The 14,594-nt window shown below is 38.9% G+C and overlaps 1 protein-coding gene across 3 annotated transcripts in view; it reads left to right on the top strand.

Moving 5' to 3' along the window:
• ABCB11 (ATP binding cassette subfamily B member 11) overlaps positions 1-13,707 on the top strand; it is an 88,070-nt gene extending 74,363 nt beyond the window's left edge. For all 3 annotated transcript variants that reach the window (XM_025460076.3, XM_025460077.3, XM_035698568.2), the window contains 7 exons: positions 2,120-2,323; positions 3,618-3,859; positions 6,269-6,425; positions 7,583-7,780; positions 11,084-11,290; positions 12,485-12,631; positions 13,467-13,707. In XM_025460076.3, the coding sequence (XP_025315861.1) occupies positions 2,120-2,323; positions 3,618-3,859; positions 6,269-6,425; positions 7,583-7,780; positions 11,084-11,290; positions 12,485-12,631; positions 13,467-13,667 (1,356 nt within the window). In that variant the 3' untranslated portion in view covers positions 13,668-13,707. The remainder of the gene's footprint in view (positions 1-2,119; positions 2,324-3,617; positions 3,860-6,268; positions 6,426-7,582; positions 7,781-11,083; positions 11,291-12,484; positions 12,632-13,466) is intronic.
• Positions 13,708-14,594: the final 887 nt, after the last annotated feature.

The following is a 14,594-nucleotide window of genomic DNA, read 5'->3' as shown; positions in this document are numbered from 1 at the left end:
TGGTAAAATATACAAAACATAAAATTTACCATTTTAACTATTTAAGTGTACAAGTCAGTGGCATTAAGTCTATTCACATTGTTAGGCAACCATCATGGCACTCTCCATATCTAGAACTTTTTATCATCCTAAATAGAAGCTCTGTACCCATTAAATACTAATTCTCCTCCCTGCCCCCATAAGCCTTGATAACCACCATTCCACGTTGGCTCTAAGAATTTGACTATTCCAGGAATCTCATATAAGCAGAATCATACAATATTTGTCCTTTCATGACTGGTATATTTCACTTGGCTTAATGTCCTCCAGGTTTATCCATGTTGTAGCATGTGTCAGAATTTCATTTCTTTTTTAAGGCTTTAATAATATAACATTGTTTGTAGAGACCACATTTTGTTTATTCATTCATCCATCAGTGGGCACTTGGGCTGCTTGTACCTTTTGGCTGTTGTGGGTAATGCAGCTATAAATATAGGTACACAAACAAATTCCTTTTTAAATTTTTATTTAAATTCAATTTGTCAACATATAATATAACATCCAGAGCTCCTCTCATCATGTGCCCTCCCTAATGCACGTCATCCAGTTACCCTATCCCCCTTATAAATAAATTCTTAATTTAGCTTTTCATTTCTATCTTTGAGGAAGTTATTACCAATACAGGAATTTGGGGGACCACAGGGTTCATATTCCATCTGAGTCTTCAACACAGTATAACGGTGCAAATTATTCTTGCATAGCAGTTCCTTAGTACCTGTAGTTACTTAATAACTTACCTGTGGTTGTTTTGCATTCTTTATCTTTTAAATAATGCTAAAGTCTCTACAATACTTACAAAAAGCCCGCAGTTGTACCCATGCAAGTCTTTTCTACACAGAAGGCATCAACCTTTGGTCACATCTGCATAGTTGCAACTGAAAGAAGGGGTGGAACCATCAAACAGTTTTGGATATAGACAGTAATTACCACAGTATCCACTCTCCACCTATATAAAGACTGAATCCATTTTGTCCATTTTGTGTTGACTGAACAGCTAGTTATTAAGTCAGCATGTGATTTTGTATCAATGAGAATCAAAGTGGTCTCCTATAATAATAGTCTTGTACAAATTTCAAAACTGTAATTATAGGACAAGCATCAATCTTCACTAAATAATCAGAAATATTACCATCAGACCAATGTATGGGTATTTTCAAGCAGACCAAATGCATAGCCACCAGACACACATGCCGTCCATGCTTAGGGCTGAATTAATTTAATACTGACTGCTCTAGCTCACCCATGAAATGAGATCAGTCAATAGATGAGCTTCCGAAAAAGTTGTGGATAAAATAGACTTTTATTAATCCAGGCTACAAATGCATTAGAGAGTTCATTATTTTAAAAAATATTTTTAAACATAGAACTACCAAATGACCCAGTAATTCCACTCTTAGGTATATATATATATATGTATATATATATATATATATACATATATATATATATATATGTATATATCTCTAAAGGAATGAAAGCAGGGACACAAACAGATATTTGTACATCAGTGTTCAGAGCAGCAGTATTCATATGGTCAAAAGGTGAAAACAACCCTAGTGTCCACAAGCAGATGAATGGATAGACACAATGGGATATATATACTTATAATGAAATATTATTCAGCTTTTAAAGGAATGGAATTCTGATATGTACTACAACAGGGATGGATCTTGAAAATGTTATGCTTAGTAAAATAAGCTAGATACAGAAGGATATTGTATGATTCCACTTAGCTGCTTAGAAGAGGCAAATTTATAGAGACAGTAGAATAGAGGTTATCAGCAGCTGAGGAGAGGGAGGAAGGAGGATCATTATTTAATGGATACAGAGTTCTTGTTGTGGATGACAGGAAAATTTTGTGTATAGATGGTGGTGATGATTACACAACAATGTGAATGTATTTAATGCCACTGAATTATATGCTTATGAAGAGCTAAAATGATAAACATCGTGTCATGCATATTTTATCAGAATAATTTTTAAAAAATGATCCTTTTGTTATAAAATTGCCTTTTCACATAGTGGTACTTGGTAAAAGAGACTGCATGTCTCAGACCCAGTGATTGCTTTTGGTTTGCAGGCAGCCGGCTCTCAAATTGGGATGATGGTCAATTCCTTCACTAACGTCACTGTGGCCATGATCATTGCCTTCTTCTTTAGCTGGAAGCTAAGCCTGGTCATAATGTGCTTCTTCCCCTTCTTGGCTTTATCGGGAGCCTTACAGACCAGAATGTTGACAGGATTTGCCACCCAGGACAAGGAGGCTCTGGAGATCGCTGGCCAGGTAATCTTACAGAGCCAATTTTCAAACTGCTTGCTGCTAAGTGGCTGTCAGACAAACCTAGAAGGATGAGTTAGTACAAAGAGACTTAAGGAAGCTGTTAGCCTACAAATGTTCATCCTTGGCAACGTCCCACTAGCCTTTTTATATGTGCCATTGCCCGAAGGCTATGGTAATAAAGCTCTGATGCTGTGTGAACAGGTATAGAGAAAGGGCAGGGCCAACACAGAGGGTTACGTATTCAATTTCCTTTCCCTCCAATGGTTATTTTCTCCACATCCTGATTCACAAGATTATTCTTATTCTTGTTCGCAAGAGTGGAGACTTTGGTTTTCTGTCTGCTTGGGTTTTTTAACTAAATGGTTGCCCCGGGTCATGCTGCCTGGGCAGAGAAGAGCTATCATTTTTTGAATGGCACAGACTTTTAATTTTCATACTTTAGCATCTGCTAGACTTAGATGTCTTTCTCAACTAGAACTGTGACATACAGTTTAGGTCTCAAATACTCTTAGGTTTCAGGGGTGCACTTTTAAAATCGTGTTCTAATGAAATATCTGGTTATCAGGGGTATATAAGGAGATGGTAGTGTAGACATTTATCAGGTGTAAGAAATCGTGCAGACACACACACACACACACACACACCTTTACTCTTTTAACAGATTTACTGTTACCTAGGTTTTGTATCTTAAAGGAGGGAATGTGAATATTGCCCATGTAGACAGAAGCCAAAAAGATTTCATATACCGGTGGGAAAAAGTAGCCCATCTTTGTGCTACTTTAGGATAGGATGCTAATTCAGAAACAGTGATTATTTACCCTAGTGTACAGATTGAAACAAATGCAAATTCATAGTATAAAGATAAACTTTATATTTATAGAATATTTGGTCAGATTAATTTTTTTAAAAAAATAGAATCATACTTTGAACATATATTATTAAATATCTTTTATCTCAGAAGACATCTAAAGATATCATTTTAGACATTTCAAATAAGTTAACTAAAAAGCTAAAAAGCTTTCAAGGATAAGTGTGTGCACATTTTTTCCCTTCTCTCTTCTACAACAAGTGGAGGCAACAAAGCCATGTTAGTATTCAGTAGAACTTGAGTTTAACTGACTCATGATCCAGGTAAGTTGACTTCCAACCCCTTGTTTGTGTTCCCAGATGATGCCTCCACCGTGGATTAGTACCACCTTCTGCCATTTGCACCAGATCCAGTCCATGTAGTGGCTGAAATGTCACCGGAGTAGTTCTTTCTACTCTTTTATTCCTAAAACTCTTTTTTATTTTTCAGATTACAAATGAAGCTCTCAGTAATATCCGCACTGTTGCTGGAATTGGAAAAGAGAGGCAGTTTATTGAAGCATTTGAGGCTGAGCTGGAGAAGCCATTCAAGACAGCCTTTCGAAAAGCCAATGTTTATGGATTCTGCTTTGGTTTTTCCCAGTGCATAGTGTTTGTTGCCAATTCTGCTTCCTACAGATACGGAGGTTACTTAATTCCCAATGAGGGGCTCCATTTCAGCTATGTGTTCAGGTGAGGATTATCAGGCCAAGGTCATAAAAGATCCACACTCCAGGGAGGAATAGCCTGGCCTAAGGTAGCTTTTGCTGCTTACCAAACCATACCAAACTTGGTGTCTTAAACAGTTGGGGTTTATTATTTCTCAAGATTTTGTGGGTTATCAGGATGATTCTTCTGGACTGGACTGATTTAGTCAGGCTTCTGCATGGCTTGTCTCCACCTGGCCTCTCTAGCAGGTGAGCTTGTTTTCTTCATATCATGGTCTCAGTGTTCGAAGTACGACAAAAGTGAGCAAGCCCCTTGCACTTTTCAAGTGTACTGTGTGCATCACCTTTTCTATTATCTCTTTGGCCGAGGAAAGTCATACAACCAAGCCCAGATTTAAAGAAAAGAGAATGGAATCTACCTTTTGATGAGAGGAACTGATTGTGTTTCTCCTTTACTGTCACAGTGCTGTCACACACACACTTCTGACCCCTGGTGTGTCAGAAGTTCAACTTAATTCTGACACCATCTACCTGGAGGTAGCATTGGATCCCATAAGTTAAGGGCTCAGCCCTGCAAGATTGCCTGTATCACCTCCCTAGACCCTCTAGATACCCTTCCTTTCCCTGGAGGTGGGGGGCAGGGATAGGTCTGAAAGTCCTACCCCTCTAATTGTATGGTTGCTTCGCCTGGCAACCAGCTCCCAACGTTAGGTTACTAGGGACCATCCAAAGTCACTTCATTAACAACAAAGGAGACCTTGGTCACTCTCCAAATATAGGAACTTCCAAGGGTTTAAGAGCTCTGTGCCAGGAATGAGAGCCAAAGACCAAATATATGTTTCTCACCCTGAATCACAATATCACAGAGGAGTAATAAAGTCCTATTGCAAAGGGATGTGTACAGAGTAAGAGGATGAATGAACCATTTACACAGTCTGCCATACTAGTTAATGCGGAAAAAATCTAGAGAACTTGGATCAGAAGGTGCACAGAACCATCTTACTGGAACTCTATTTCTTGCAGGAAGGGCATGTTTCCAGCTGAATCCTCCTAGGTAGAGACAGCAAAGGCCAGGACAGGGGAATTATTTCCTTTCTTATAGTCTGTGCCTGCTTAGCTGATAACATTAGCTTTGAATCCAGTTTTCTAGGGGTGAAAACCAAAGGGTGTCAGGGAAAAGGGCCTGGGAGTGCAGTATATGACTGCAGTAGGGTGGGGTGGGAGATGTTAAAGGGATGAGGGGGGGGTGGTCTGAGAAGGCCTTGGAAGACATTAGGAAAAGTGGTCCCAACACAAATCTGTTCTTTTGAATTCATTCTCAAGCCATGAGCTCTGTCTTCTTGCCTTCTAGGTTTCTTCTAGAAATACAGAGGAAATTTTTTCTCCTGCCCCACTATACCCATCCCAATCAGGAAAGCCTCTTTTCTGAATTTTGGCATTTTGAGAGCTGTTAACCCCCAAAGCAAAAATTGCAAATTTCTGTTGACTTGTTAGTTTATGAGATATTTGAAGAATATATAATATTTTACATATTTCCTGTAAAAATTGGGTAACTATAGAAAATTTCCAGCTTCCAGCTTCTTTTTAAATACTGAAAGATCACCTTCCACCATCTCCCATTTTATTCCAGGTGCTTTTCATTGCTTTAAGCTCTGGGATGGGCCTCTAGAGATGTTTGAGTTTGCAAGTCTGGCCTAAAAGAATTCCTGCTTGTGAACTGAGCAGTAAAACACACAAACACACTGCCCTCTGCCACCCTGAGGCAGGCCTTCTGTGCATGGTGATGCAGGTGATCACCTAGAGGATGCCCCTCGCACCTTCACCTGTACAGCACCGGAGCTCTCTGTCACCACATTTATCACTCAGTATCCACTCACTCATTTGCTCATTAGTTTTGCACATGTTGAATATGGATAGAGGATGTAGAAGCAAACAGACAATTGTATTTTTCTCACGGTGTCTGAAGCATGAGTGACATGCATGCTTGATACAGAATGATGTTTATATCACTAATCATTGCCTTTTGCACTCTTATCATAGATCCAGAAAATGTTAGCTTTGCAAGAACTCAACCCAATCTGGTGATCTTTCAAGCCCACCCCCCCCCCCCCCCGCCGCTCCTCTTTGTTTCTTTTCAAGAAGTCTTTTTTCGCAAACAAGTTTTTGAAAAAGGGGATATTGTAGTTAAAGCAGGGTTTGGACATGTGAACACCCCTGGTTCAATTCTCCCATCACCGTTTTGACTTGACATACAACACACTTGAAAACTGTTGGTCTCTCCAAGCCCCCATTCCCAGACAAATCAAGGCTGCTCTGTTCTTTACTAGCAGAACTAGGGCTGCCCCCCACCCACACACACACAATGCCTGTCTCCTAGGCTGTCATACCAACCACCCCACACTCCTGCTCTACCCGGGTGTCTACTCTATTGCAGGGTGATCTCTTCAGTTGTGCTGAGCGCGACAGCTCTTGGAAGAGCCTCCTCTTACACCCCCAGTTATGCCAAAGCTAAAATATCAGCTGCACGCTTTTTTCAACTGCTGGATCGACAACCCCCAATCAAGGTGTACAGTAGTGCAGGTGAAAAGTGGGTAAGTACTGAGGGGGGTGAGGGGTAGTGTGGGAGGGCTGTGCATGCGTGTGTATGTACAGCCCATTGGGGAGGGATGTCCATAGGATACCACTTAGCTTTCAAATTCCTGCAGTCTATGGGTTCGTTCATATGCACTCAGAAAGCACAGACAGTAGATTTATAAGTGTAAAGGAATGAAGTAAATTAGCATTAAAATTATTCATAAAACTGGCATTTGAATAAGGCAATGATATTCAGTGAATGCTAAATTCTGTGTAATGTAAAACACACTTAGTTCCAGAATGAATGAAATGTGGATGGATGAACGAATGGATGATGAATGAAGGCTGGGTGTCTTTTGAGACCTACCTGACCACCATGTTTTCTACTAATGTTCTGGTACAGGATGTAGAAAAAACAGCCCTTCCTGTCCGATAATACTGATTTAGTTCATGTTTACCTAGGCTCAAGTTTTGGCTCATGTGGACTCCCAGAAAACTAATTCAATCTCTACAAAATATCTTTTCTTCTGATAGTCCTCACAGGTGTTTTTTTTAAATCTTCCCCGCCTATTTTTTTAAATATCTCAGAGCCAAACAAAACTAAACCCTAGGAAAACTGAACGAAATTCAGAAATCTTTGTAAATTGGTCAAGCGACCTGTTCCTCCTGTTGTTATTAAATACTATCCTCTTGATAATTCGTAATTCAGATAGCACAACCTTTGCAATACAGGCTGCAAGTAACTTTCTGAATTATTTGAAGTGTAATGCTATTATTTGAAATCTTTAAGGGGAGCAGAACTATAGGGTTTTGAACAGTTACTGGCTTCTGTGATGGAACCATTTCTTCTAGTTGGTCTTTTCATTCAGAATGTCAAAGAATGGGTGACAAGGAAATCCCTCTAGGTGAGAATGAGAATAAGAGGTCACATATCTTACATTTCACTGCTCAAACCTCCCTGTAGTCTACACCTGCCAGAACGGGGAACAGAATGCCATTTCATCAAGCAGCTATCTTTAGACTTGCTCTATGGCAGTGTGCTGTTGAAGATATCTTAAGCAAGGACCTAAAACTCAGATTCAGGCGCGTTTTCAGTATTCTAGGTTCTAGTAGAACACTGTTCTACTATTACATATAGTAGGAACATATGTAAGCCCCATTTTCCCCTCCACAGGACAACTTCCAGGGCCAGGTTGACTTTGTCGACTGTAAATTTACGTATCCTTCTCGACCTGATACGCAAGTTCTGAATGGTCTCTCGGTATCCGTTCGTCCAGGCCAAACGCTGGCCTTTGTGGGAAGCAGTGGATGTGGCAAAAGCACCAGTATTCAGCTGTTGGAACGTTTCTATGATCCTGACCAAGGGAAGGTGGTAAGCAATGTCAATGCTCTGGAGAATTCCGCTTGCTGCAGAGTGTCTCCAGCCCTTTCAAAGTAGTTTCAAGATCACGCCTTGCCAGACTCACTGGAAAGTTCTTGCCTTGGACACTTACCCCTACGGGTATTGTCCAGTTCCAGTCATTTGCTGGTTGACCTGATTCTACCTCTCACTTTGTAATATCGTACTCTTCCCGGTTCCAGATGGTCTGCTGACCAGTTAAGGAAAACTGGGCACACTGCAAAGCTGAAGATGAGTGTGTTTAACAGGAGCGTTCATGTATCTGTAAATGGAGCAGAAAGTGCAAACTAATCAGGAAACTGATGACCTCGAATGGAAAAACTGAGTGGGGTGATAAGGAACGCAATGATAAATAAGCAAGAGAAGGGGTTTCGTACAACAAATCTGACATAATCCTGGTTCGAGAAGCTTAGGTCTAAATGATATAAAGAACTCAAATCAGTAGTTATTGTGCCATAAAGCTTTGGCAGGGAGATTTGAAAAATTGGTGAATTGCTTATTTTCCAGAGCATTTCTTTCTCCTTTCTTTCCTTCTTCTTTTCTTTCTTTCCAAATAACATGCAGAGGAAAACAAAATAAAACAGGAAAGATTTGTAATAAAAAGCAACCTCTTATTCTTACCCTTACCCTTCTCACCGCTCCCCCATTTCTCTGCTCAAAGACAACTATTTTTACCTACTTGATGTTTTTAGATCCTTCAATGATTACTTCAATGTCTCTAAATAATATGATTATGCTGCTGTTTCACGATTTAACAAATTTAGACTCTCTGTTGACTTATTCTCAAGAGATGGAAATTTAGCTTACCCTTCCCACTCCTCCTGTTTTTACGCACCTCCTCCCAGTATGGATGTATAACTTTAGAAAGTTTCTCTGTAAGTTTAATCAATATAATTCTGTTTCTGTTCCACCACCTACAGATAGCATCCCTTGAATTCTCATTTTCTAAGATGAGAATAGTAGCAATTCTATGTTTATTTTCACCTCTTCTTCCCTCCTTTTATTTCTCTGGTACTAATAACAGTACTTTTCTATTACCAAAATGCAAAACACGACTATTCTGTTTATAATATTTATGATCTTTCATGTTTTCACTCTCGACTGATTCTAAAAGTTAAAAATCAACTGCCAACTTTTGTTATGATTATGTAATATTGTTCATCCCATAGCCAAGTGGTGAGGTACATCAGCATTGCATTTTCTTTCTGGAGGGGAAGGCTTTCTGAAAGACTTTCTTTTTTCTTGCATCCCCTGGCTTTATAAAATCTCTACATTCTTCCAATGTCTCTATCCTGCTACCGTTTTCTGAGGGACCTGCTTCTGTCTCTCTTGCCTGTCACTGCCTGGACTAATTACAACCTGTGCCTGCTGAACACTTGTCACCCTGTGAGTTTCCTGCATGTTTTCTTGGATTAGATCCATTATTTCCTAGTTCCCATACCTTCCTCTTTTGGGGCTTTCATTTTCATTTTGTTGGAATGTGTGCACCAGTAGTTTTCTAAGAAATGATTCAGAGGCATAGGTCTGAGAATGTTTTATTCTGCTCCACACCTGACTGTTTAATCCTAACATTTTGAAAAAGGCCTTTTCGAGTTCCCTGGGTAGTAGAATCTTCATTGCAATGAGGACAGGTCACATTATGATGAGAAAAGCTGAAAGAAACTCAAAGGAGGCAACTAAAGATTCCCTTGCCTAAGCCAAAGCAAAGAAACAAGTGAACGGATATTGGTAGAATCCAGGAAATTATGCAAATAAAGAGTAAGAGTTGATTATACATAGTTTATAATTACTTTGTTATTAATTTTAGGCACCTGTTTACAAGTACATAGTGATTGATGAATCTAGAAAGCACATTGCACTGGGCTCTGATTTCTGCAAAGGAGAGGGTCTGGTTTTCCAAAAGGTCAGATTATCCTGTTATCACCCCAGGTAGATTGCGAACCATGAGACATACAGGGACCGAATCCTCCACGTTTGACCTTTCCAACAATAACATATACATTAAGTATATTTCTCTCACTGTGCACAGTGCCTGTTCTGGTCATAGGGAGGAAGCAATGCCCATGAAGAAATCAGCATGATTCCTTAAATCTCATAAATGCAATATATTTTGTTATACCATTGTAAAACATTTCTAAACCTTTTTCAGGTAAGAAAAATACCACCTTTTATGCAATTTTAAAATATTGTCTTTGCTCTTAAGGAAGCTACCAAATGTAGCTTTCAACAGTGTCAACATTTCATTCCTGTGATATGCAGTACTGTGTTCGGTAGGCCCTGTGGTAGATTCTAAGGAGCATGAAGCATGTCTTCCATCTTTTAGGAGCTTACAATACTAGCTCATGTACAATAATTAGCAAACAGCTCCAGTATTTAATGAGGTATTAAATTGTGCTTTGCAATCTATAAGTACTATGGAAAATGAGAAGAGGAAGATGAGCCAGGGCTAATTGTTGAGGAATACCCTACTTTTTCTCCCTCTGGTGTTTGCTTTTTCCATTGCTGAGAATTTATTTAAAATATACTATGTTCACAGCATTTAACATCATCTTTTTCTGAAATATCATAAGGCCAAACATTTTGCAGTAGTATGTTAAACATACTGTACCTTTACTATTTTAAGGCTTTTAAGTGAAACAACTCAAATGGTAGATATTTGAATTCCTGTACTTGTGTCTAACTACCCCACAGATGAACACAGAGATTATTTTTTTCCTTATATAGCAGACAAAAGACTGCCTAGCATGGCGCCCTTGTGGCAGGAAATTCAATATATGTTTGTTGACTGACTAAGTGAATAAATGTACTCCTTTCTTAGTTGGGTCTATTATCTCATGTTAGTTCCAGTAAAATCAAGGAAATAGCTTTGATTCTTATATTGTCCAACAGCTTTACATAGAAAAAATTGTTTCATAACCTGTGAAGTCTCAAAATTGAGCAATTCTTCATACTTGTAGGGTCTGTGCTGCACCAAAGTATAAGGGGAAATTTTTTTAACAAAATACTATCTCAAGTGCCTTTCTCATTTGGACTACCTATAAAACTAGAATATGGGAAACAAATAAACAAAACCACAATCTGATTATAACTTTGACACCACTCCTGACATGCATTACCTCCAGAGGTCAAAGACAACCTAACATATTTATAAGACTCCTGAGATTTTTATCTCGTAAGCAAAGCAAATATCTTGTATAATACTGCCTCTAGAATATGAACTTTTCTCATGGCTGGAATTCTAAAACTTAATGCTCTGTTTGTCACCTCTCTTGGCAGATGATAGATGGGCATGACAGCAGAAAAGTCAATGTCCAGTTTCTCCGTTCGAACATTGGGATTGTTTCCCAGGAACCAGTGTTGTTTGCCTGTAGCATAATGGACAATATCAAGTATGGGGACAACACCAGAGAAATTCCCATGGAAAAAGTCATAGAAGCCGCAAAGCAGGCACAGCTGCATGACTTTGTCATGTCACTCCCAGAGGTGAGGACTAGGTCAGAATCTTTCCCAATGGGAGATGGGGATGGATAGAGGTAGAATGGCCAAAAAGGATTATGACTATGGCTCAAGGAAAGGGTCAAAGGCAACAGAGGTCATTTCCTGGTGCCCTGAGATTGTCTCTGTCCTTTAAGCAAAATAAATGTCAGCATACTCTTTAGCTTTGCAAAGTATTGTATTATCCAGTGCAAAGGATGCCATGGAACTTATTGTACATAAAGCAGCACTACACTGAGCATTAGTATAGCATGGTGGGAAGCAATCCTGAGACGTGGAGCAACTCTAGGTTTGAACCCAAACTCTGCCACTTACTGTGTAACTTTGGGACAATTACTTATCTTTTCTATACTTGATCATCGGCAAAATGCAAAAAATAACATTAAAATGTAAGAATATGCATAATAGCCATACAAAGAAAGCTGCTGCTATTCTTATGGCCATCATCATGATTGCATTATTTGGCAGCATATCTTGTGCGTGGTGGGGGTAAGTTGCATCTGCTTTGGAGCTTCTCACTCCTCCAGAGCCAAGTCTGAACTTAGTACAATATCAACTCTGCGTTTTTCCATCCACCAAAAGCCTCTTAGTGGTTGATCACAAAGAAAATTAACACATGAAAACGAAATTTTAGGAACCAAACTTTTAATCTTTTCCTCTTCTTTTAAATACCACTGGAAAATTACTTTTCTTTGTAAATGATTATGTTTATAAATTTTGTGCTGTTTGTGGTGGGCTTTAGATTCATACCTAGATTCACAGCTAGGCTTGTGATCCAGAATGATGCCTTCTCAATAAGAGGATGGACCAGAAGATCTCTCAAAGGGCCCTTGCATTCGTACTGTCATTCCATCTTGGAAAGATCTTCCAGACAGTAATTTGGAAATCAGGGAATCTTAAATCAGAGAGATCTCACAGACAGGGAGAAAGAAAAAAAAATACAAACCTAAAATACATGCAGAGAAGGGGATATAAAATCCCCTAGTTTCCCAACAAACACTATATTTTTCCTATATTCCTAAATGGATTTGACATCCTTTAGAGAAGGATTTATTTATCATTCCCAAGTTTAAAAGAGAAAAAAATTGTTTAAATCCATAGAGAGGTCATTGATGTGGGGTCTCCATACAGCATAGGGGCAATGACTGTTTCTGGGTCTCAAACTTACCATACTTTTTCCAGAAATATGAAACTAATGTTGGGTCCCAAGGGTCTCAACTATCTCGAGGAGAGAAACAACGTATTGCTATTGCTCGGGCCATTGTACGAAATCCTAAAATCTTGCTACTAGATGAAGCTACTTCTGCCCTAGACACAGAAAGTGAAAAGGTATGTATTGATTTTCTAATGTCTTAGATCATTATAAATGAATCTTTTGCTGTAATATATGCCCTTATAAAATGACACTATTTTCAATTTTCTGATTCATTGACAGTATAAATGGCCACTATTAGTGGAACAAAAAGACAATAATCTAGAGGAAGTGAGTCAAAATAGGGTGTTTCAAATAAAAAATATATTTTAACTTTAAAATAAGAATTGCTTTTAAGATACACTTTTTAAGAGTATATTCCAAAGGTAGCTTTCTTAAGTGAAATAAAGTAATCTAGGTCATCTGTTAGGTGTTTCATATTTTATAATTTCAACGTTACATGGCAGAGCTTGTAGACAGCATACAACACTAAGTAAAAGGTGGTATCTGATGCACAGCTTGCATGAAACGAAATGCAATTGTGCAAGACAAAATTATGAAATTTACCATTTATAATTAACACCTTAAAAATCAGGATTCATTTGGAGAAAACTAATATGTCTGCAATGAAGAACTGTATCAGTAATGACCCGTTAACTGCTACCTTACCTAACGGTTTCTCTGGTTTCATTTTTGCCAACTAGACTATCAAGCATTGTAAAATTACACAGTGACCTCTAGTTTGGTTCAGTCCTGCTTCACTAAAATTTCTCAGCCTGTAGAGGGTAATTGAAATCATTGATGCATTGCAGTCAGCAAATACTTATGTAATCCTCTCTCTCTTGTCAAGCTTTTGGGTTTAACCCCTGGATATAGTAATGTTACTCAAGTAGTGTTAAGCAGAATTCTTGCAATGCTGGACCAAGGAACCAACATGTGTCTTTGCATCAACTTTCCACCTTGTCTTTACAGACGGTGCAGGTTGCCCTGGACAAAGCCAGAGAAGGTCGGACCTGCATTGTCATCGCTCATCGTTTGTCTACCATCCAAAACTCAGATATCATTGCTGTCATGTCACAGGGGATAGTGATTGAAAAGGGGACCCATGAAGAACTGATGGCCCAGAAAGGAGCCTACTACAAACTAGTTACCACAGGAGCCCCCATCAGTTGACCTGACTTAAGAATTTCATATACAAATGATACACCAATTACAGGAGTGCCATGGTTTTTTTTTTTCTTCAAGGAGAAATGATATTTTGCTTTTACAGACATTATCATATGTTGGGATACAGGCTAATTTCTAAAGACCTTCAATAATAATTTAATTTTAAAAATCTGTATATAGAACATGAAAGAAACTAGGGTTAGTGTGAGTGAAATTCCAGTGTCAAGCAGACGCTCAGCTATTACCCAGTGGCTTTCTCCATCCAGAAGCTAGTCCCAATTACTATATGGGAATTAACAAGAAGTCATAGAGTAAATGAGACTTTGAATTCCTCAAGGGCAGAGGATTATCCTTTGCATATTTGAAACTTCAGTGTTCACAGAGCCTAGTGCACTTATAATAAGCACTCAATGAATGTTTATCAAACTGGACCAAGGTCATATGCGAAAAGACGGAGGACTGACAACCATCTATTTCTTGACTTAGGTTTTCTTGCAAGTGAAAGCACATCCATTCATCTCTAAAGATGGGGATTGGAAAAGGAGGACTTTAATACTCTGGATGCTCTCAGGCTGGGAAAGGCAGAAAGGAGCAAGTATTTGTAAGGACTTACCAGTTAGGAATGTGGATTTATAGATTCAGGGTATAGGAAGTGGGTGGAGAAGTCACCATTTACAGGACTAGAATCTGCCAGTGTGGCTTTTTTGTATAAAACCAAATGAAGCTACAAAAGGTAAAATGCACTATTTTCATTTCATGAATAGACATTGGAGAAACAAAGGACAGCAATCTGGGATAAAGGCTCTATCCCAGATCTTTAATCCTTGTCACCACCCTCCACTTCTATTGCCTGTATGAAAACAGAAGTACACACCCCGCTCCTGAAGTAGGATGGCTGGCATTCTCTAAATGTCTAGCAAAAGACTGGATGGG

The sequence above is a fragment of the Canis lupus genome, chromosome 36, assembly GCF_003254725.2.
Source record: "Canis lupus dingo isolate Sandy chromosome 36, ASM325472v2, whole genome shotgun sequence".
In the NCBI taxonomy this organism is placed as follows: Eukaryota; Metazoa; Chordata; class Mammalia; order Carnivora; family Canidae; genus Canis; species Canis lupus.
This window is presented reverse-complemented; position numbering and strand designations above follow the sequence as displayed.